The sequence below is a fragment of the Malaclemys terrapin genome, chromosome 10 (genome assembly GCF_027887155.1).
Source record: "Malaclemys terrapin pileata isolate rMalTer1 chromosome 10, rMalTer1.hap1, whole genome shotgun sequence".
NCBI classification, from domain to species: Eukaryota; Metazoa; Chordata; order Testudines; family Emydidae; genus Malaclemys; species Malaclemys terrapin.
Genome location: NC_071514.1, coordinates 20,778,441 through 20,801,595, shown reverse-complemented (window position 1 = coordinate 20,801,595; position 23,155 = coordinate 20,778,441). Strand labels below are relative to the sequence as shown.

General features: G+C 40.3%; 2 protein-coding genes across 3 annotated transcripts in view; one reads left to right on the top strand and one right to left on the bottom strand.

The window, feature by feature from the left end:
• SLC24A5 (solute carrier family 24 member 5) overlaps window positions 1-9,728 on the top strand; it is a 24,479-nt gene extending 14,751 nt beyond the window's left edge. Inside the window, exon 9 of the mRNA XM_054041185.1 lies at window positions 8,054-9,728. Coding sequence (XP_053897160.1) covers window positions 8,054-8,253 — 200 coding nt within the window. The 3' untranslated portion in view covers window positions 8,254-9,728. The remainder of the gene's footprint in view (window positions 1-8,053) is intronic.
• The window catches only part of MYEF2 (myelin expression factor 2), a 25,052-nt gene extending 1,897 nt beyond the window's left edge, over window positions 1-23,155 (bottom strand). Inside the window, exons 1-17 of one of the 2 annotated variants that reach the window (XM_054041187.1) lie at window positions 22,940-23,155; window positions 18,674-18,903; window positions 17,420-17,472; window positions 16,204-16,211; window positions 15,985-16,078; window positions 14,876-15,067; window positions 13,901-14,054; window positions 12,932-12,981; window positions 12,779-12,842; window positions 12,518-12,619; window positions 11,346-11,396; window positions 11,196-11,267; window positions 11,016-11,111; window positions 10,754-10,855; window positions 4,048-4,119; window positions 1,771-1,976; window positions 1,639-1,690 (exon numbers count right to left, since the gene is read on the bottom strand). In XM_054041187.1, coding sequence (XP_053897162.1) covers window positions 1,639-1,690; window positions 1,771-1,976; window positions 4,048-4,119; window positions 10,754-10,855; window positions 11,016-11,111; window positions 11,196-11,267; window positions 11,346-11,396; window positions 12,518-12,619; window positions 12,779-12,842; window positions 12,932-12,981; window positions 13,901-14,054; window positions 14,876-15,067; window positions 15,985-16,078; window positions 16,204-16,211; window positions 17,420-17,472; window positions 18,674-18,903; window positions 22,940-23,088 — 1,747 coding nt within the window. In that variant the 5' untranslated portion in view covers window positions 23,089-23,155. The remainder of the gene's footprint in view (window positions 1-1,638; window positions 1,691-1,770; window positions 1,977-4,047; window positions 4,120-10,753; window positions 10,856-11,015; window positions 11,112-11,195; window positions 11,268-11,345; window positions 11,397-12,517; window positions 12,620-12,778; window positions 12,843-12,931; window positions 12,982-13,900; window positions 14,055-14,875; window positions 15,068-15,984; window positions 16,079-16,203; window positions 16,212-17,419; window positions 17,473-18,673; window positions 18,904-22,939) is intronic. The other variant, XM_054041188.1, reaches the window with a different exon arrangement.

Below are 23,155 nucleotides of genomic sequence, written 5' to 3'. Positions count from 1 at the left end.
GAAATTGCATTGTTTAGAAACAGGGATACTGTGGGCACAGGTAAAGATTCTTTTCAGTATAGCTTATTTCTGTAAATTTATGGATAAACACTATTCTGGTAAAAGCACCTTTATAACTGTATAACTGCATCTACACTAGGCGGTTGTACCAGAATTATTGGTTTAGAAACGGATATAGCTAAAGCAGTACAAAAAACTGTATTTAGACAACCCTTAAACAGAGATTCTGTTTTCATACTTCTCCTTAGTTCCCCTCCCTGCTTCTCCTTTATACTAATATTTGCAGAATGGCTTGTACAGGTTTTTCCACATTTTAATTCCACATTCTTCCAATGTTCACAACATTCTTTTAATTTTAAGATGCAACATTACCAAGGTTACACATGGAAAGAAGGCAGCTATTAAGATTAGTGCAATTGCAAAAAAAATGGTTACTACTGTTTGGGGCAGAGACTATCTTTTGTTTTATGTTTGTACAATGCCAAGTACAATGGAGCTCTATTGGTTCTAGGCACAACAGTAAAACCTGAAGATAGCCAAGAGGAAGAAAGTTTAGTTACAAAAATAGCCACAAGAGACTAGAAAACAGTTTACTATCTTATGCACTCCTGCCAAGTAGCATAAACACAGTCTCAGAGGTTACAGCAACACGGGGAGGGGGGAGAAAAACCCCACACACCCTCTGTAGCAGTAAGTCTCAAAATCTGGGTCAACTAACTCGGGCTTGCACTACAGGGCTAAAAACAGCAATATAGATGTTCCCACTCAAGCTGGAGCCCAGGCCCTGAGGTTCCCATACCCGCCCCCAGGTTTCAGAGCCGAAGCAGGAGTGTCTACTCTGCTATTTTTAGCCCTGTAGTGCCAGCCAAAGTCAGTTGACCTGGGCTCTGAGATTCACTGCCGCAGGTTTTTTTGCTTTGTAGATGTACCCATAACATCCCAGCAGTGAACATCTTTGCATGAAGTCAAAAGCAGGAATACCTGCAACATCATTTGCTTGGACAAAACCTATGTACATTAGCTATCAAATTTGTACAGCACAAATGTTTGACTGTCTATTCAACATATCAGATGGCAGTGCTATGCTGAGAATTATTTTTTCCTCCTCTCTCCCCCCCCGCAAAGTAAAAAAAGCTAATTAGGTTCGGAGTTCAGAAAGTGAGTTTTCAAAGGGGGAAACAAGTTGTTTGTTCTTACATCTAAGCCCCATGATTCATGCATTTTTAGCAATAGGGCGATAAAGGCATTCCGAAGTACCCGCATAAATCAATACTATGTTAAATATCCACAGCAATCCTGCATTTCTTCCATACACAAAGCCAAACAATATAGCAAGAATTATTTTATAAGCCACAGCCCTCAGATAATACATAGACCAAGCCCATCTAGCTGAACAAAAACAATTTGGCTCCAGCTGTAAGTCACATCTAAAGTCGCAAGGGTAAATTTAGTACAGTAATTCTCCCAGAAATTAAGGTGTGTGCGCAGGATAAGGCTGGCCAGACTACTCTTCAGGCTATTTAACATTTTGTCTAGGCAATAACTACATCCCACTGTCCCTGTAGACTGGACATTTGTTAAGCTCTTACTTGTTGTCCTGCATAAGCCATAAACATTTGCAGCCTTCCATATACTTACCACACTGACTGAATTTCTCTTTTAGCTTCTGCCAGGTCAAGTCAAATGGAAGCTAGAATGAAAACAGGTATTAATAATATATACAGACACAGAGTGGAAAAAATAGCTGTTTGTTTGAATTCACATGCTTACATTTCTGACAAATATCTGGTTTCCTTTAGAACCTCTCTCTCTCACACCACTTCCCATCGGGCCAGCCACAAATCCTCGATCCATATCAATGTTCCTGTCCAGGCCAGCTCCCATAGCTGGTCCCATTCGATCAAAACTGGAGCTCATCCGATCCATCCCCATTCCCATTCCTCCAGTCATACTATTCATACCACCCATTCCACCACCTACACAGAGAGAGGAAGAAAAGATGTTCAGGAAATAAAAACAAGTTTACTTCATGATATTAATTTAAATGCAAGTTATAGCTGTATCGTAAGTGAACTTAACTAATTAGATCTCTTGTGTAGTGAAAATGCAGTCATTTTAGGTAAGAAAACTGATCTAGTACAGAGCATAATGAAGTTTGTCATATTTCCTATAAGCTCCAAGCAGATTCAAATATTAGCATGTTAGCCTGATCACAGTTATTACATTCTTTGCAAGTTACTAAAATGTTTTTATTTGAACATTTCTGAATTATCAAAATATCGGTACCAAGTAGCAGATACAGAAGTGTTGATGGACTATTACTCCATCTATAAAAAAACATTCCAATGAGTAACATCACAAACCTCACAGGAATTGAAAGTTCAATGATTTTCAAATTTCACTAAGTCATACAGTGGACCAAAAAGATGAAATGAAAATTTTGTAGAAGTTTTAGAACATGGATAATTCGAGCATTATAATCCAGGAAGGCAAAATAAAAATATGTCAGTTTTCCTGAATGCAGATACACTTTTACCTACCTGATGGCATCATCTTCTAAAGAAAGGGTTCTTTGGATATTAAACTGGATTGGCATTAATAGCCCCTACTTGATATCAGAAGCCTGGACTTTCCAACACCAAATGCTATTTTAAAGCACATTAGTATGTGTCATGCGTGTGAAACTACTGGCACTCAGATAAATATCTGATTGAAAATTTTATGAATCCACAATTAAAATTCAGGTAAGGCAGGAGCTTCAACTTCATCCACATGTCTTGAGTATCAAGGAGGTGGATTTCCTAATGTGCCACCCAAAATAGCCAATTGCAAGGCATTACTGTCTTTCAGCTATCCCAGTGTGAAGGTGTCATGCCATGTTATGTCATACTGACTATGAATGTTGCCTTTACACAAGTTTAGGATTAGACCGCTACACAAAAAAAGTTAACTGAATTACGTCTGAAATTCTAGACCACACATGATGGTTTCTAGCATGCTTTACTTACTGCAAAAGTTACAGTATTGAAAAATCAGAGTTGTTTGTAGGATTCTTACAAATAACTCACCCTATCTTTCTTCTGGCAAAAAGCTTACCAGAATGCTGCTCCTTTCGTCAAAAATACTTAGCAAACTAAGAAGTCTGACAAATTCCAACATCAGATTAAGAGTTAGAAAGGATGTAGTGAACGAGGAGGAAACTCCGTGTTTATATATAAATAGGGTCCTACTAAATTCATGGTCCATTTTGGTAAGTTTCACGGCCAGAGGGTTTTTAAATTGGTCAATTTCACACTTTCAGATGTTTGCATCTGAAATTTCACTGTGTTGTAATCGTGGGGGCCCCAACCTAAAAGGGCATCGGGGAAGGGGACGGAGGGTGTATGTAAGACAAAGCTGTTGTGTGGGGGGGTGGGGAGGAGGGGGGCGGGCAGGGGAGGTCGCAGGATTGCCATAATGCTTCCTGCAGCCAGGGAACATTCCTGGAGGTGGGTCTGATCTCCCCGGTACTGCTGTGAGCGCCCCAGTCGGAGGCTCCTAGCTGCTAGTCTGAGCCGGGCTGTGGAGGGACAGGACTTCCTCTTCCACTGCATGGCCTGGGGGAGGGGGGAGGAAAGAGAGAGATCAGACCCACCTCTGGGTACCCCAAAGATGGGTTTGATCTCCCCTCTGAGTGATCATGCAGGGGAAGACGAAGCCCCATCCCAGCAGACTAGCAGCTGGAGCCCAGTGAACAGTATGAGCCCCCAGTTGGGGTGCTCTCAGCACTGCCGCTCCCCCCCCCCCCCCAATAGCTAGATTTCATTGGGCAGGGAGGCCTGATTTCACAGTCCATGAATTTAGTAGGGCCCTATATATAAAGAAAGCATCTCTAGCAAAACAGCGCCTCCAAAAACAATTAGAAGTACAATCACAACCTGGGACTAATACATGAATATTTTCCTGCCACTGAAAGTATTGCACTAGAACAAGTTAATTATTTTCAAAAATCTTCTGCTACATCTATACATTGATCATTTACATTCTGTTGAAACCCAATCAACCTACTCATTCCAGATCCTACTGGGCCCATGCTAGAAGCTCCCATTCCTCCTGCAAAACCACCAACCATCGCACCACCTAAACAAGGATAGGAAAAAAAAAAAAAAAAATCAAGTTAACAAAGCCAGACAATATTAGCAAGTACACTGGTTAACATTTAAAACTACAAGACATTCTTACCTTATGATTCTTCTCTGTGGACTGGTTTCACCTATGTAGATTAGATGGATCGGTACCTTATTATGCAAGCTGGGTGGGAAGCCTATAATAAGTGACTTTGATGGTCTCTAGCCTTGAGCTCTTTTTACAGGTTTTAAGATTCTTTCCAAAGCCTTTCTAGGAAAAAAATTATTTTGTACGGACAAATTGCCATTAGGGCAAGCTAGATGGAATACAGAAAATGATCTTGCAAGAACACCAAAGCAAGGCTAACAGGACCACCTTATTGTGAAAAATATAGGGTGGAATGGGCTTCTGTGAATCCCATTCCCAACTGATGCAACAAATACCAGGAGAATTACTTGATTAATTGCTTCTCTCCTGAAAGATTCAAAGAAATTCAAAGCAGCTGCTTATTAAACACTCAAGTAAAGATTCCACTGGGAAGCCTACAGTGGGTCAGAGGAGAGAACATACTTTCAGGTAACAGTGCTAGGGATGTGGAATAAAAGACACACCAAATTCATTAAACTCCTAAGAGCTACAAGACTGAGGCAGCAAGGGGAAAGTACTTTAATCCCAACATTCTAGAACTCCCTCGGGATGGCTTTGGTAGAGGTTACCATAGCACTATACCTCCTGTCCCTGTCCAGATTCTGTTGTAAGCAGCTAAACTGCCCTTCTTTCTGGAGTAAATCTCAATACTAGGCAAAGTGGTTGAAACTATAATAGTAAAGAACTGAATTATCAGATACAGATGAGCACGATATATTGGGGAAGAGTCAATGAGGCTTTTGTTGAGGGAAATACCACCTCACCAATCTATTAGAATTCTTTGAGGATGTCAACAAGCATGTGGACAAGGGTGATCCAGTGGAAATAGTGTACTTGGACTTTCAGAAAGCCTTTGATAAGGTCCTTCACCAAAGGCTCTTAAGCAAAGTAAGGAGTCATGGGATAAAAGGGAAGGTCCTCTCATGGATCACTAACTGGTCAAAAGCTAGGAAACAAAGGGTAGGAATATATAGTCAATTTTCACAATGGACAGAAGTAAATAGTGGGGTCCCACAAGGATCCATACTGGGACCAGTTCTGTTCAACATATTCATAAATGATCTGGAAAAAGGGGTAAAGAGTGAGAATAGTGAAGTGGCAAAATTTGCAGAGAATACAAACTTACTCAGGATAGTTAAGTCCACAGCTGCGAAGCACTACAAAGGGATCTCACAAAAACTAGGTGACTGAGCAACAAAATGGCAGATGAAATTCAATGTTGATAAATGCAAAGTAATGCATGTTGGAAAACAATCCCAACTATACATACAAAATGATGGGTTCTAAATTAGCTGTTACCACTCAAGACAGACCTTGGAGTCATCGTGGACAGGTCTCTGAAAACATCTGCTCAATGTGAAGCAGCACTCAAAAAAGCTAATAGTGTTAGGAACCATTACGAAAGGGACAGACAAGAAGACAGAAAATATCATATTGCCACTATATAAATCCATGGAATGCCCACACCTTGAATACTGCATGCAGTTCTGGTCACCCATCTCAAAAAATATATATATTTTTTTAAATTGGAAAAAGCACAGAGAAGGACAACAAAAATGATTAGGGATATGGAACAGCTTCCATATGAGGAGAGATTAAAAAGTCTGGGACTAGTCAGCTTAGAAAAAGAGATGACTGAACGGGAATATGATAGAGGTCTATACAATCATGAATGGTTTGGAAAAGGTGAATAAGGAAGTGTTATTTACCCCTTCACATAATACATGAACCTGGGGTCACACCAAATGAAATTAAGAGGTAGCAAGTTTAAAACTAACTTAAGGAAGTACTTCATACAACCCACAGTCAATCTGTAGAACTTGTTGCCAGGGGGTGCTGTAAAGGCCAAAGGTATAAATGGGTTCAAAAAGAATTAGATACATTCATGGAGGATAGGTCCATCAATGGCTATTAGCCAAGATGATCAAGGATGCAACCCCATGCTCTCAGTGTCCCTAAACCTCTGACTGACAATAGCTGGGACTGGACCATAGGGCACAGATCACTCAATAAACTGCCCTGTTGTGTTCATTCCCTCTGAAGCACCCTGCACCAGCCACTGTTGGAAGACAGGAAACTGAACTAGGTGGACCATTGGTCTGACCCAGTATGGCCATTTTTATGGAGAAGAGAATAGAAAGAACTCTCTCTGATAAACCTAGATCTGCTAGACTGTGACAAAGGCAGTGTTACTGTGACAATAGATCTTAATATGAGAAGACAAATGGGTGGGGTTCTAATGTCATCCAATGTATATCCACAAACTGATGACTTGCTCACTCCAAAACTATCAGCACAATCTTGGCTCTGACTTGCTTGATTTTATTACCCTTCACATGAAAGGAAACAAGAGTGTGCATGGTATGGGCTAGAAGGAAGAACACTGAAACTTCATGTTGCCCATGTTACTTTATCTGCTGGAGAACCTTTCACATTCTGGGTTTTTTGTTTATCTGGTCTGGTGTTTTTTGCCACAGAAAGTCAGTGACTGACTTGACCAGACTGCACACACTCTGAATACCCAATTTCTGAAACTGTTCCCCAGGGTGGATATATTTTCTGCATAATGAACCTGATGACAGACTGGTTGGCTCAGCAGTTCAAACGGAAAGATGATTGTTCTCTGCAAACCTGAGTAGAACGATGGTCTCTCAGAGGAAGAGTTTGTTTCCCCCTTTGCCACACCAGTGTTACCTGACCTCAGAATAATGTGCTGATTCTGGCTAGAATACTGTTTGTTCAATGCAAGCTGGGCTTTTCAGCGCTCCAGCAGGTGGGGATCAAAAGCTCTCTCTCTGAAGTACAATATTTCCTTGGGTCAGATGGATGCTTAGACCGGATCCCCAAACCCAAAAAGCTTGCGTTCGGGTCCTGTAGGGGCATCCTTTTCATTGTTTCATCACAATGCAACACATTTTGTGACTGTAGGGGAAAGACTATTTCATACTTATTGCTTTGATTGAAAGTGTCCTCTATGATAAGGAACTGTTTGCAGAGTTTGAAACCAGGGTACTAAATCCCAGCAGGATACAGTAAGGTCAAACAACATCAGCAGAGCTCAGATTGCTGGAGAAATCTACCATGCTAATTGGGCAATCCGATTTTATCCTCAAAGTGATTCTCTGAAGGGAATACTAGTCTCCAAGCATTTGTTAGGAGCAAGAAATCTTCTGCCAAGCGCCTCTCATTAACGAAGAGGCCTAGATTCAAGAACATCTCCACTCTGGCCACAGCCATTTAATACACAAACTTCTAAATAAGCTAGTCATCTCATAGATCTTGTTCTAGAGTCATAGATTTTCTTGATATTGTAGGCAAGGAAGAGGGGAGAGCCTTTTACTTCAAACAATGCCCCTTAAAATGGCCAATACAGTCTCTTGGGTACATTAAAACTGTGAAGCCCCTCTTCGATGCACCAGTGGCCCATTTTCCTTAAGTAAGAAGGCATCAGCCTAGATATTGGGATAGGAGGACAGTAGGGTCTTCCTCAGCTAAGCACAGCATAAACCAATAGTTATGATGTAAAGTAGTAATAGTTTATCTAGCAAAAGGAAAAAAAAGTTATAGGTCCTCTGGGATTCTATTAAGTTGTCACTAAATACAAACGCAATGCCAAAATACAATCAAGAGAAGCAGATATCTGGTAACTTCCAATTACTTCCTTTCTCTGACACTGCTATCCTGCTCAGTGATTCCCTAAACAGTAATGACCACAGGAAGCCAGGATATAGACTTTGTAGATACAAATCAGCCCAGGACACTTTCACCTTTAAGTATGTACTGTCTTGTTCTGTTACAGCAGCACCAGAGAATGCAAGTATATGGCAGAGCCCTGCTGTTTTGCACTCTACTTGGCTGAAGCCTGCTCCCGTCTATTGCATGCAGAACTCCCGCATCCAATTCCTCACAACAGTATTAAAATGCACAGACTTAATACCAGCCTCTGCAAGACCAAGATGCATCATCAATACACAGGGAAAAAAAATAATCTGGTATTAGTGTAAAACAGGGGTCGGCAACCTTTCAGAAGTGGTGTGCCAAGTCTTCATTTATTCACTCTAATTTAAGGTTTCACGTGCCAGTAATACATTTTAATGTTTTTAGAAGGTCTCTTTCTAGAAGTCTATAATATGTAACTAAACTATTGTTGTATGTAAAGTAAATAAGGTTTTCAAAATGTTTAAGCAGCTTCATTTAAAATTAAATTAAAACGCAGAGTCCCCCGGACTGGTGGCCAGGACCCGGGCAGTGTGAGTGACACTGAAAAAAATCATCTCGCGTGCAGTCTTTGGCACGCGTGCCATAGGTTGCCTACCCCTGGTGTAAAACATCTGCAGTCAGAACTAAGTTTGTGTTTTCAACTGAGAAATTTGGTCTACAAATACATAGCAGCCACTATCAACCTAAATATATTCTATTCTGAATGTCTTCATTTCCAAGGAACTGTTCAGCCACTTTAAATCCAAGATGGGGCAAAGACTTCCTGCCATCTTAAAAGATGGGAAACAGTCTAAAACAGATACCAGAAAATCTGATGTCTTCTGGAAAGGGGCAAATTAACCAGATTGTGCAAAGATGATAAAACGATTTGCTAAGAATCTTCTTTTCTGCCCCTGAAGAAAAGACTGAATCATCTCGTGAGACAGGGAGGCAACTCAGAAATTCAAGATAGTCAAGAGGACCCACTGGTCTTCTGTGATGTGGACCCAATCCTTGAAGATGCCCCACCCCAAACAGAGAATGTATGAAGAGTAGAAGCCATTCACAGGCTGGAAGAAGCAGAGCTTCCAGACTGACTTGCGTAAAGAATGATTCTCTAATTTGACTTAAGCACCTGTCTAAATGGGGATTTTCTAATTAAAATTGGTAATCATGCCTGAATCTCCTTCAGGGAAAAAACTGTTTTACAAGCAGCCTTTATGGTGGCAACCTAAACTAGTCCCTTCTGCCTCTTCCAATGAGGCATCCACATATCATGAAGATTTTATGAGTCAACCTCATGCTATTCTTCACCTTTGCAGGGTGGAGTTAACAGAAAAGAAAGTCAATCTCTTTAGCATGTCCACCACAAAAGGAAGGAAGTAAATAGCTACATTTAGTCAGGATCCAGGCTCATCCTTGCACTTCTGGTCAACCTAGGCTCTACTTCTGCAGAATATTTTTTGTCCTAAATGAGCAAGTGAAGCCAAGAGAGTAATGAAACCTGCTCAGTCAAAAATGTGCAACATCCTTGCACAGGACATTGTGACCTAAAAGTGGAGAAAATATCAGCACAACCTCCTGAGCTGTTTTTACCCCTGGGGGCATTCTGCACCACTGTGCAATGCAGAATTTTTCAGAAATTAACATGCACGCAGAATTTCCTTGCCCCCACAGAAATGGACTGCAGTGCTGAGGGCCACGACTAGCGGTCGCTGGACCCAGCAGAGCCAAACTCACACATAGAAGACACTGCTGGGGGGTGGGGGAGGGAGCTAGAGGATTCCTGGCAGCTACAGTTCCCAGCATGCCCTAGGGGAGGGAGAAATGGGAGCTTGGCTGGACTTGGGGGGGGGGGGGGGGGGGAGGGATGGGCAGGAAGGGGAGAGAAGAGGGCATGGGATCTGGGCAAGGGGGGGAAGAAGGGGGTTTGGGTATACTAGCTGGGGGAGCACAGTGGCTGGCTTGGGGAGGAGGGGGAAGGGGTTGTGGGTGTCTGCCCCCCCCCCCCCCCCCACCAGCTGGGCTCTGGGGGAGGGGAGAAAGGGGCAGAGAAACAGAAACCGGGTTGTCATGGGGATTTCTTTAACTCTTTACTCCTGGGGGAATTTTTGTGTCTGTATTGTTACAGACATACTTGCTGACAGGTATTTTGAAATAAATTACCAAAATAAACTGTTATTATTTAGTGTTATTTTGACAAATAAAATTTTCAGAATTTTAAAATGTTGTGCTCAGTATTTTTAATTTTTTGGTGCAGAATTCCCCCAGGAATATGACTTGCATCAAAAAAGGAAAGGAAGCAGACTGGGCCTGTGCAAGGAAGAAGGGGAGGAGACAAAGACGGTAAATTTCACTGTTGGATGCCTCCTATCCAATTTACATAAACGGGAAGGATAACCTGTCTAGTGTGCACTAATGAGACAGGGCCACAGAAACTGCAAGACAAATATTTGAACAGCTGGTATGCAGTTTCCAGAAAGGTGTCCTAGAATTTCAATTATTCAAATACTCAAAGTTATTAGCTCTGTTAACTTAAAATATTCTCTTTAAACATTCCCCCATTTAAAAAATATATATATATATTTGTTTTGGACAGGGCCACCATACTTCCATCTATGTAAAGATCTAAATTTTATCCTGATTGCAGCACCTACCAAAATGCTCTTTGGAGACTGAGGTTGAAGGTGAAGAGCAGATAGATAGATTTACTAGTCAGTTTACTTGTCAAAAGAAATAAAGTACTTGCAACACATTGTGATTGCTCAGGAGGAACTCAAGTTTGACAGAATTACCATACCCATTCTTCCAAACGAATCTCCAAAGCCCCGGTTCATTGCCATGTCACTCCGACCAAAATCTCTGTCCATACTTCCTCCCATTCCACCACGGAACATTTCTGCTGAGAATATACCAACAAACAAGCAAAAGTTGCAATAGATTTTCTGTTATATTTTCAACATAAGATGTTCATAAATTACATATTTCATGACTGCTCATGTAAAGGGAAAGTAGTTTAAAGCACAATTCTGAAGAGCTCACATTTAAGTTTGCTAACTTACCTCCCATGCCAGTTGCCATGCCTCCCATGCCAGTTCCTATGCCCCCACTCATTCCACTGCCCATATTTCCTCTGAAGTCATCTACACTCCCCATCCCTATGTAAAGAAAAACAGAGTTTTAACAACAATAATGGATTAAAAGTAGAGGGGGAGAGAGAGAGAGAGAGAAAGTTCACCCACCTCCCATTCTGCTGACTCCGCCAAATCCTCCCATGTTAGTCATTCCTTTCATTCCACCAAATCCACCGATACCTATGCAGTAAGGAAAAATGTTTTCTATACTATATTTTAAAGAAGTTAACAGAAAAGAAATAAAAAAAATACATATACCTCCTCCCATTCTGTTCATTCCTCCAAAGCCTGGGCCATCCATTCCCATACCTTCAACCAAAAGTTATACATATAGTTTAGAACACAGAAAAAGCTCTCTCTATATTTCTACTCTGAAACATTTCTATTATTATTATTATTCCTGGGGGAATTCTGCACCAAAAAATTAAAAATTCTGCATATTTTATCAAAACCCCACCAATTTCAATTATTTGGGTAATTAATTTCAAAATACTGTCAGCAATTTATGTCTAACAATACAGACAAAAAAAATTCTCCCAGGAATTAAAGAAGCCCCTACAACAACCACTTGCTGTTTCTCTGACCCCCTCCCCGAGTCCCGCCTGAGGGCCAGACACCCCCACACTCCCTCCAGGGCCCAGTTCCACCTCAGACACTCATGCCCCTATCCTCCCAGAGCCCAGGGATTCAGAGGGAGAAACAGCCTGATGCTGGGTCCAGTGCTTGTACAGGGCTGGAGCTACAGGCGACAACTTCTAATGTGCCAGGGGGTGCTCACTGCTCAACCGCTGGCTCTGCCCCCACTCCACCCCTTCCTGGCCCCTTCCCTGAGCCTACCATGCCCTCCACCCCCACTCCACCCCTTCCCCTCCCCTGAGCCTGTTGTGCCCGCCACTCCCAGAGCTTCCTGCACACCACAAAACAGGTGATCGGGAGGAAGGGGGAGGTGCTAATTGGCAGGGCTGCCAGTAGGTGGGAGGCGGGAAGGGAGCTGATGGGGGGCTGCTGACATATTACTGTGGCTCTTTGGCAATGTATATTGGTAAATTCTGGCTCCTTCTTAGGCTCAAGTTGGTCACCCCTGCTCCAGGGCATGCCAGGAACTGCAGCTGCCAGGAACCCTTCAACTCCCTCCTGCTTCCCCTTGGAGTGTCTTCTATTTGCAAGCTGGGCTCTGCTGGGTCCAGTGGCCCCAAGTGGCCATCAGCACCTCTGCAGCCCATTTCTGTGGGGTTAAAAGGAAATTTTGCACAGAACATTAATTTTGTGCAAATACTGTATTGTGCAGAATTCCCCTAGGAGTAATTTATGTAAGTCAATTAATCAAATTCACACTATTCAAGGTTTACTTTGTTGGAGCAGACAACTTTTCCTGAGGCAAGACCAAGAACCATTAACATTATATAGAAAAGAAATAAAAGTATCCTCACCTCCTGGACCCATATTCCCCATTCCACCACCCATGCTCAATTGGGTTGCGCTGATGGGCTGTCCTCCTGGTCCAAGTCCCATCCCAATACCTCCAAGGCCACCTTTGAAAACCACAGTAAGTATCACCATCAGGAGTCAGGATTTCTGTTGCCATAATGAGACCCTACAAACATCATTCATGCCTTCTGGTGCAGACAGAATACAGTTCCATCATAACATAAGAAGTTCAAGGAGTAAGAAAGATTATAGCCCATACTCACGAGGTAACTGTGTCGTCTTGTTTTCCACCACACGGAAGTCTTCATGAGGAATTGATTTGTCATCCTGTTGTGAAATGAGTATTATTAGGAGAGATTTCACTACATTTTAGCTTAGCTAAAATTAAGGTACAAGGGAACGGGCAGACAACTCACCATTTTTACATGCATGGGTCTATCGAACAGGAACTGTCCATTGAACATAGCTGAAGACCAAGTCAAAGAAGTTTGATCTGAATACTGAAGGCAGCCTAACTAGTTTTAAAGACTCATTTTTATGATTTAGTTTACCCACCTCCCTCACCCTTCTTAGTGGTTTCCTTCCCCCTTCTCCAATCAAGAAGATCAGCTAGTTAGAATGACAGTTATAGACAATCACTGAACAAATCAGCTCCTTTTTCAACCTTAACTACTGGACTGCAGAGTCACCCTCTCTCTCCAGCCCCATGATTATTTAAGTGTTTACCTACATTTGAACAGTCACTGGGCAAGAGAAAGAGAATGTTTCTGAATTCCAGTGGTTAGAGCACCCACCTCGGAAGTTGCAAAACCTGGTACAGTCTCCGTGCTCCATTCTTTCATCATTTATCCACAATAGAATGGCTTCAACAAGAGAAGCTGAGGAAGCCCCAAATCAGAATATCCCATAGCTCAGGGGTTAGAGCATTTTCTGTTCAAACCCTCTCTCCCAAAGAGGTGGTGGGAGAGATGAGAATTGTACCTGGTTTTCCCACATCCCAGCAGAGTGCTCTAATCACTGAGCTAACAGTTATAAGGTAGGCACCAGCACCACCACCTGGATTTTGAATGGGATCTGATCTGGTGCGTGTGCCTGGAGGCTGCCCCAAGCCATACAAACCAACGAATTCTTATCTTCCCCTGGTTCATGAATTGCTCTGGGACTTAGGCACCTGGACGCCTACAGTAGAATTGGACATGCCCCAAGGTCTAAAACCTAGAAGGAGTTGCGTGGACTTCAGTGGCGCCATGCATGGGGACTTACGTGCCTAATTCTGCTTTAAATCAATCACATACACTCATATACCATTCAACACAAACTGAATCCACATTTAACAAATTGCTCCTTTAACCAGATAACTAATTCTCAAAAAAAATAAAGGATACATATTGCCTGAACTGCTTCAATTGCTTGTTCAAAAGTGACTGTTCCCATTCCTCGACTCTTGCCATCCTTGTCTTCTTTGATATCTGCACGTTTTACAGTTCCAGCAATGCTGAACACCTCCTTTAGTTTTTTCCAGCCAACTTTAAAGTCAAGCTGAATATACAAAATTACACAATTCCAATACATTTATCTCTTCTCATTAAATAATTTAGAAGACATTTTACAGCATAGTAACTTTTTAAACTCCTAAAAACAATACATTTTTATAGCACATGTCCACCACAGTGAGTCTAACAAGTCAAATCTCTTTAAAAGTGATGAATTTGTGTCACTTCTGTATGCTTCCCTCCTCCTCAACTTTTAACATGGTGATTAGGAAGGGAATTTTTTTTGCAGTACCTGCATTCTCTTAAGTACCAGTTTGCATTTAAAGAGAAACAGGAAACTAGTTCTAGTATTTCTTAAATTTGTGCAAATTCTGAGCTAGTAAGAGAATCAGAATAAACGATCGCATTGAAATAATAATGTAAAATAGAGTGTGTGTTAATGCAGAGTAACTGGCAAGATTCTCTGCACAAGGTGGATACACATGACAACAGATACACTCAGTTGTAAAGAAAAGCCAAAGTTATTTACTGGAAATAAACCTATCTGTAAATACTATTTTAAAAAATTGCAAGGAAGGACTACAGCAGAGTGAAGACCTTCAAAGAGACCTACTAGTAGTAGTCTGCTGCTCCTTAAAATCCATTTAACGTATTTCGTTTTTACATCCAAATCTGGACTCATGCATGCACTCTCTCTTCAGTTTCAGGAAAGAAATACCAGACCTTAAAGTTCATATGCATTTCTTTTTAAAGTGAAGAGATAGAGTGGATACTCTTGTATCATTCACAGAGATTGGTACTACTGAACATAAAGATTTTTTAAGATAGACTAGACATTAACATTTTTAAATATGTGTTTAAACTTACATTAGCAACAAAAATAGTGGACCCAAGCCTGCCAGCCTGCAAATTACTAATAATCTCAGGAGGAATGTTTGGATTATTGAGAATTGAAGGGGGTAAATTCATCAATCCAGGTGCCATATCAGGTCCATGTCCTCCTGGGAATGGTCCTCCCACACGCTGCAATGCCCTGCGAGCATGTTCACCATCAGGATCCTAGAACACATTTAAAAGTAAAGCTAACATATTCATCAACAGCAGGATTGACAGTTGAACAAAAAGAGAACTATTTTAAAATTCCACAAAAATCCATCAAAATCAACTAATATCCTTGTCAGCATCAGCAGAGGGATCAAGCACTTAATTAGCATGGAGACCTAATTCCCTCACCTCTAGAGGTGGGTCCTTTCAGATGAGGGTTGAGGCATATTGGCAAAGCACTTGTGGAGGAAGCGTGCACTGCCACTTCACATGCTGTACCTAGCCTATGGACAAGTAGAAAAGATTTCAATCTAATGGGCTGTCAGTCTAGTACCTTCTTCCAAGCACTGAGTTAATTCAATGAACTTTATTTTATTTGTTAATTCCATGATTAAAAATGTAGCAGAACATTCCAAAGAACTATTATAGGACCCAACACTATATATTACATTGAGAATTTTAACACTTATTTGAGATCTCAATTTGCACACTCACCCTATTTCCACCCCCATCCCACTACAAAATAGTCAGAACAATCTGACTGGCAGACTAGAGTTAAGAGTTATATTTTGATAAAAGTATAAAAACTGAAAGCAATAGCCTGGGATGAAAGAGGGAAGTGGTAGGAAGTTAGGAGGTATCTACCATTTAAATAAATAAGTAAATAAATAAATAAATAAATGGCATTTGTTTATTTTGGCATACTACAGTCTTTAGGACACATCATGATTTTGTCACATTAGCTCACAGAAGGCACAATGCCAGGGGACCAACAGGCCCCTGGCTGTCTAAGGAAACATAAGAGGCCTCTCCACTATAGAAAGTAGAACTTATGTATAGCTAATAGACCACCTAATGTTAGTGTAAAGCCACTTCAAGTGTTCCTAGAAAAGATTTAATCAATTCAAGCTAAAACAAAGTAACATTCATACCTCTTTAATGTTCAGGGGTCTTCCACTAAGGTCATATTTGTTCATAGTTTCTAATGCTTTCTTTACGAATTCTTCATCTTTGAATTCAACCACACTTAAGAAGGAACAAAATATTTAGAGTATTAAAGTAAAGTTAATTTTAAAAAGTTAGCAGAATCTTTATACAGTAGTGTCTTTCCGCACACACACACACACACACACACACACACAAAAACTTACCCACAACCCTACATCCATGATGGAGATTTGTGAACACATGTAAGGGGGGGGAGGAAAAAAAAAAAAAAAAAGGAGTCAGTAAACGTAAATTTTAAGATTCCATATTATTGTTAAATAACTGTTCGTTAAATTTCAACTCCAGAATTTATAAACACATGCTTTTTACTGATAGCCAAAATTTAATTTCACCTAGTGTCTTTTGAACAAACATACTTCAGTGGATATTACAATTAAAAAGCAAAAGACAATATTCTAAACTCCATTTTATTCTCTTTGAGCCAAACCAGAATTGGACTATAGAAAAATGCCACACAGATCGATATAAGGACAGTTAAAAGAATGTGATCAGCACACTCAGTACAAAATTTGAGTACAAAATTAAATTCCATATACATACAATATACAAGGATTTTGTGTACCTTTCAGAATTACGTTAAAAAGTTGATTTACTTTCATGAAAAGTAACTTATCGACTGCACCAAAACCCATTTAATAAAGCAACTAGTTTAGGACTGCTTTAAGTGAGCAGTAATACAGAGACTAAACTGAAAACACACCATTTTGTTTTACAAATGTTAGGGAAATCATTTACAACAATTATTCCTGCTTAGTTAGAATCAAACCTGCATTTCTCAGTTCATACAGCAGGTTCAGATCTATTATAGTTCAAACTTTTGACTGAAAAAAGACAAAGGAGCTTTAACATTCTTCACTCTAAGTGCCTCATTGCTGGCATACTCTTGGCTGCCAACCACCTCCTTCCATTCAGTTTAAAAAACAGGCAAATTCAGTAAACCAAAGTGTTCAGCGCACTAGTCCTGTAAACTCTCAAATTAGATTCTTCAAACAGTATAGTCTATACATTTTTATACTTATTGGACTCAAATAAAAATATTACACTTGCAAAATTTGTCAGTTCAGTAGGTTTTTTTTAAAGTCCTTTACATAAAACAGATCTAGAACACAACAAAAATCCTAAATTAAAGTGTTGGCTGAAAATGCCATTTGTTGACTTTTATAAAATAACTCGACCCTTACAGCCAGCTAGTTTGATTTACATGAAAGTGTCAGACTGATTCTAATACAGAAGCCTCAAGTCTATCATAATAAAATAAAAATGAAACTTACTTTCCAAAAACTGGTACAGGTATTATACAAAAATAAAACTGCTGAGGAACTTTTAAGCCTCTAGCAGATTGTTGCCCACGGCACTTACCCTTGATTTTCCTTCAGCATCCTTAAACAGCTCCACGTATGTAACCTCACCAACTACATAAGACATACAAAGGGAAAATACCAAGAGACAATGCATTTAAACACCAATATCTTGCTTTACTGTGCCCCTGTGCACAACTCTACAGAGAAGCACCTATTATTCACCAACAATCAAAACCAGACCAACATACCTCCTGTCAATGGCTATATAATTTAGCTAATTTTCAGAAATATGCAGCAGCCACATTCTCAAGAGCTATACAAACAACTATATTTAACCTAATTCATACTACAGATCATATTTTGGCCAGTATGATATAGTTGGTGAACAAATTCAAATACACACTTGGTCCCTTAACCTATCAAATTAGAACATCAACATTAGCACTTTTCAGTGACATTTGTCATCCTACTCACAACAGCTGTTTTAAGGTGACTTTCTACCTGAATGTCTTCAATCATAAGAGTTTGCCTTCAATATAATAACCAAATTTACAAGTCAAATATTTCACAGCAAGCCACACACTTTCTAAAGTTTCGGTGAATAAAACCAATCAAATAGTCATGTCACCTTACAACAGATACACCAAGCAAAGTTACAAAAAGTTTTTGGCATTATTTAACAGCCTAGAAGCCAAGTGTGCTTTGCATTACTTTTAAAGAATCAATATTTTCAAGAAAAATAACAGATCTAACTTTTTACAGAATTCTTATTAGAGTTATTTTCCCCCAAACTGTCCAGAGTAAAACATTTGGGGTGTTCAGATTACTCTATCAAAACTGCAACAGCAGTAACACACTTTTAATATAGATCTCCAGACAGTCAGTCATGGCAGTAGTGACAATGCAGACAAAGTTAATTCCACAGCCAGATTCCACCAAGGAAATACAAAACATCTTTTGAAATACACACTAAGTGTATTGCTTAAATACAATAGCCCTTTAAAAATCTACAAAGACTACAACTAGACAAAACACAATCTCTTTAAAAAGTCATGAGGGCATGCATATGCTGTTGGCTCTCTACTGTCACACTAAAATGGCAAGATTGTAAACACTTCATTTTCCCATACTACCCTTGCAATGCAGTTGTCTCAAATAAAAGAGTGGGGGAAAAGATAGACGTATCGAGTAAAGGCCCAAAAAAAAAAAAAAAAAAAAAAAAAATGCAAGTCAAATCTGTGTGGCTCAAAGGACAAAAATATTTTAAGTTCCTCCCCTTCCTATATGAAGTGGGTTATCAGGAGTAAGTTACCTTTTTCTCTCATAAGATCTTTAATAGCTTGCCATTTCATGTCATATGGGATGTTGCTAATGAAAACTCTGTTACGGTTAATAGTCTTCTTTTCTCCAGCGCCTGAATTCTTGTCCTTTGAATAGGGATGGAATCTATTCTTGTTTCCAAGAGATGGAATTGCCTTCGGTTTTGGAACATACTTTTCCTTCACAGGTGCTTTCTCTTCCTTTGCTGCCTCATCATTATCCCTATATTTTCAAGAGGCAGACAGATTAGTTTTGCTTTGAGATAATGGTACAATTCTACATTAATAGGGCAAATCCCACATTTTGCATGCTATCAGCTTTGCAACTACCATTCAGAACTCCCTAGATCCCAAGATACTTTAAGAATTATTTCATTTTAAACAAACAGTCTCATTTCATGAACACATTGTTTTATTTGGCAACAAAATAAGAAGTTAAAGTTTGCAACGAAAGGCCACACTGTTCCATTGTAATCACAGTAAGGAAGTCTAGTTAAGTTGTACTTCTCTACTAATATGCCTGTCAAGTTCCAGCAAGGTGGTGTTATAAAGAAACTGATTATTAAAAACTTCTGTAACTGAGATGTATCATTCTAGTTATTACAAGCCTTGAGACTTGGGAGTTTTAAATAGTGTACTGAAAGGTCTTTGCATAAAACATCAGTTGTGATTATGCAATATTCCTCTCATATCTAAGTGTTACAAGATTGCAGAAAAGGTGGATTTGGAACCCTCTTGCTTAACTTATTACATGAGCAAAACAGTATCTTCAGAACGCCTCACAAGCTGTATTTGTTTCAACAGGTTTGCAGGACCTAAAATTTTACACAACATTTTGACACTTTCAGAGTGTAGCTGAAATGACCTAAAATACACATTTCAGTTCTATAAATACAGTTCATCGCTGGACTGTTTGGTTTGTGTTTATTGAAGAATTATGAAATTAGGAACCAAGATTCTCTTCATGAAAACTACACCTTCAAATGTAATCAACCTGCATATCCTGAGTGTGCAATAGTCAATTTATTACTGTTGAGCTAAGTAAATGAAAAGTTCTACAGTGTGGTCCCATTTATTATCCATTCACAACGCCAAACTCCATTTTAGGAATTCAGAGCATGAATCTGAAACAATTACTTTTCTTAGAATTAGAAAGCTCTGGTGTGAAATGGGCTTTGTAGCCAAAATATGTAATAATCAAGTTAGTTGAGAGATTACCTCAAAGTTTATATCCAAAAAAGCTATAATAGCCAAAGAGATTATATCCAAAAACAAGCATATGTAGGTATTTTCATATTTTATATATAGCAAAACAATCTCATCACCTGAGCATTCATAAGGAATATAGAAATCCATAGATGCAGAACTTCTGTGCATCCTAAAAGGAGAGGCAATGTTTTCTGTAAAATATGAGCTATCACTTTAGTTTCTTCCTTGACTACAAAGAAAACTTTCCAAACGGGATTCAAAGCAGCATTACCTTTGCGGTCTGGAGACCAACTGAAATGACAACTTTAAGAGCTATGAACTTCATTACCTCACTTTAGTGGGGAATCCATTCAGTCAGAAAAAGTCAATCAGTACAGAATTCCCATGGAAGTAATGAAATTAAAGGGACATCAGTTATAAATTAGCTAATTAAGGCCAGGGATTTTGTCTTCATACTGTACTTGTCTGTAGAGCAGCTAGCACTTTTTTATTGTTGTGTAGGTGTTTATATTTGACTTCTTGACCCAGATCCCCAAAACAGCAAGAATTTTCATTATTAATCAAATTTTACGTAAAGGGATTTTTTGTTTGTTCATTCTGTGTGGTCAATCACTTGATAGTTAGATTGACCCAATGTAGTATGCATCAACATGTGCTGGGGCCAAAGCTGAGTAGGAACAATAACACGATTCTAAACTTTGATTACAATCAACAGCATTTATTATTAGCATACTGCATAATGCTTAAATAAGAACAAGAAACACAATTAAACTGATTTTTATTTCTGATTCTAGATATTACTAGTAATTAAATTTTAACTAGAAGACTGCATCTGTAGGAAACAAACTGAGGCAAACATTTAAATCCAAAATTGTGCAGAAAATAAACCTTAAAAACAAAATAAATAAAAGATAAATCTTCCAAGCTTATGTATAAAGAACCCATAGAAAAAGATTACAAATCTTTAATATGCAAGTGATTTCTCATGATACGAAAGTTAACAAAATATGTACAGCTCAGAATTCTAGTTATTCAATGTATTTTGTTGAAGAAGTTATTCTAGGAACTTCTATTGGTTCTGTTCATAAGCATCCATACAAACCAGTAGGTGGGTACAAAGGGGCAGTGTAGGATGTTCCACAACTAAGTGCCTGATGATGCAAATTTTTAACTTAGAGAATTTTTTCACTTGACCAGAGCTCGGAGAGCCAGGACTACATAAGTAGTCCTATTACTCAACATAGTAAGGTTAAGTAGGTGCATAAGTAATTGCAGGATTGGAGTCCACCTGTCCACTTTCACGTAAGCATTATCTGGTTACAGGAGAATTTGAACAGACTGAAATTTGTCTTTTGACACACATTAAAATTAACACAATGCTTTCTGTACATGCAGGGGGAACAGAGGGGGGATTATGTGTACATGAAACCCTGATGTCCAGGATCATATCTTGCATTGCTTTCTAAATAAACCAACTCCCCAACTCTACCAACAAAAATATAGGGTAACAGGTTTTTTTGTTAAGTCACTACCATAATTGTTACATTCCCAGAAGAAAATGAAAAACTGTGATTACCACCATGTTGCATTTTGATGTTTGCACAGCAGTTTGAAAATGCAAGGCCCTACATATGGCCTTAAACCAAGAAAACAAACCACAAAAATCAGGAGTGTGAGCATTTAGAGCCAGGTGCACAACAAAGGAAAACTTGGCCTAGCTTACCCCAAGGTATGTAAAATATAATCTACACAAATATCATGTGTGGTCAAAAATACCTTCATTCTTCATCCCTTTTATGAATGTTTTTATTCTGAATCTGACCTCAAGTGTGTTTATTTACCACAATCCATACTTTTAAAATTTCAAATGTCAACGCAGCTTTCAAACAGACACCATGTATTAAAAGAAGTCTGTAACAAAATATACTTTCTTCCCAGGTGTGAATTGGGTAAAATGAGGAGCTGAAAGTTGTACTGATTTGAGATCAAAGACTTCCTATGTTCAGCCTAGTAACAGTTTGAAGGTCTGATGTCAAGAACCATCAGCCCTAGAAAATCCATTTGCTTTATTACATTGGAAAGCTGAAATTCCAAGCTTCCTTATAATATTTGGTATCTGTCCCTGACAGGTCATGGTTTACTGGATCTTAAAATAGCACCACTATAATTTACAGGAAAGCTGTTAATTTTTAAAACCTTTTCAAAATGTGTTACAAGTACAGATTTTTCTCTATCCACCTGCACAAGAGGACTCATGGTTCTAAGACAACCTGTCCTTACAGATGGAGGAATACCCCCCCCCCCCCAAAAAGCAGCAATGTAAAGTTACAATACATCTCCAGAAAAGCGTTTTATAAACAGAACAGGTTATGGTATTTGAAGGCATAAAGGTTTCACTACTCAAAAGCGACCTGTGGCTTGCCATGGAGCAATGATCAACTCCCACCCATATAATCCTCACATACTTACTGTCTGTGTTACACGCACAGGCTCGGATTCAGCGAGCAGACACACCACCATGCAAGGAAGCGCACTGCTCCCAGTGATCACACCGAGAAACCTCGCCATCGTTAATATCATGCAATTGCCTTGCCTCCTGCCTTGCCGCAGGGCCATGCTCTCCGTGTTCCCAAGAAGAGGCTAATGGGATGGGGGAAGCAGCCCTCCCCTAGCGCAGCACCCCATCGCAGGGCAGCCCCCATGAGCCTCCCCTCCCCCTGCTCCTAGCCCCCTCCTCCGACCTCCTCGTTATCCCCTCCTCCACACATGGCCCCCAAGCTACACCACAACGGCTAACACTAGCGGGGGGGGGGGGCGGGGGGCTCTACTTCCCCTCCCAGGTGATGGGGGCTCCCCCGGACTGTGTAGCCCCATCCACTCCACTCCTGGAGGAGGAGGAGCCTTGCGGAGGGAGGGGGGAAGGAGAGGACGGGCTGCCTCTCTACCACGGCCTAGGCGGCCCGCTGAATCCCCGCGCTCAGGTAGCCCCGTTGCCTGGCCCCCGCCCGCTTGTCCCCCGGCTCGGAGCCCAGGCCCAGCCCCGCACACACATTTTGACGCCATTGGCGCTGCCGCCGCTCTCGGTCGCTGTTGCCGCCACCTCCTCATCCTGCTGCTGCGGCTGGTTGTCGGGGGCGGCTAAGGCCTCCTCCACTCCCCCCGGTGGCGCCGCGGCCTCCGGCTTATCATTCTCCGCCATTTCCTCGCCGAGCTCCTGTGCCGCCGCAGCCGCTGGGTTTGAAAAGGCCCCTGAGCGCCCTGGCCTC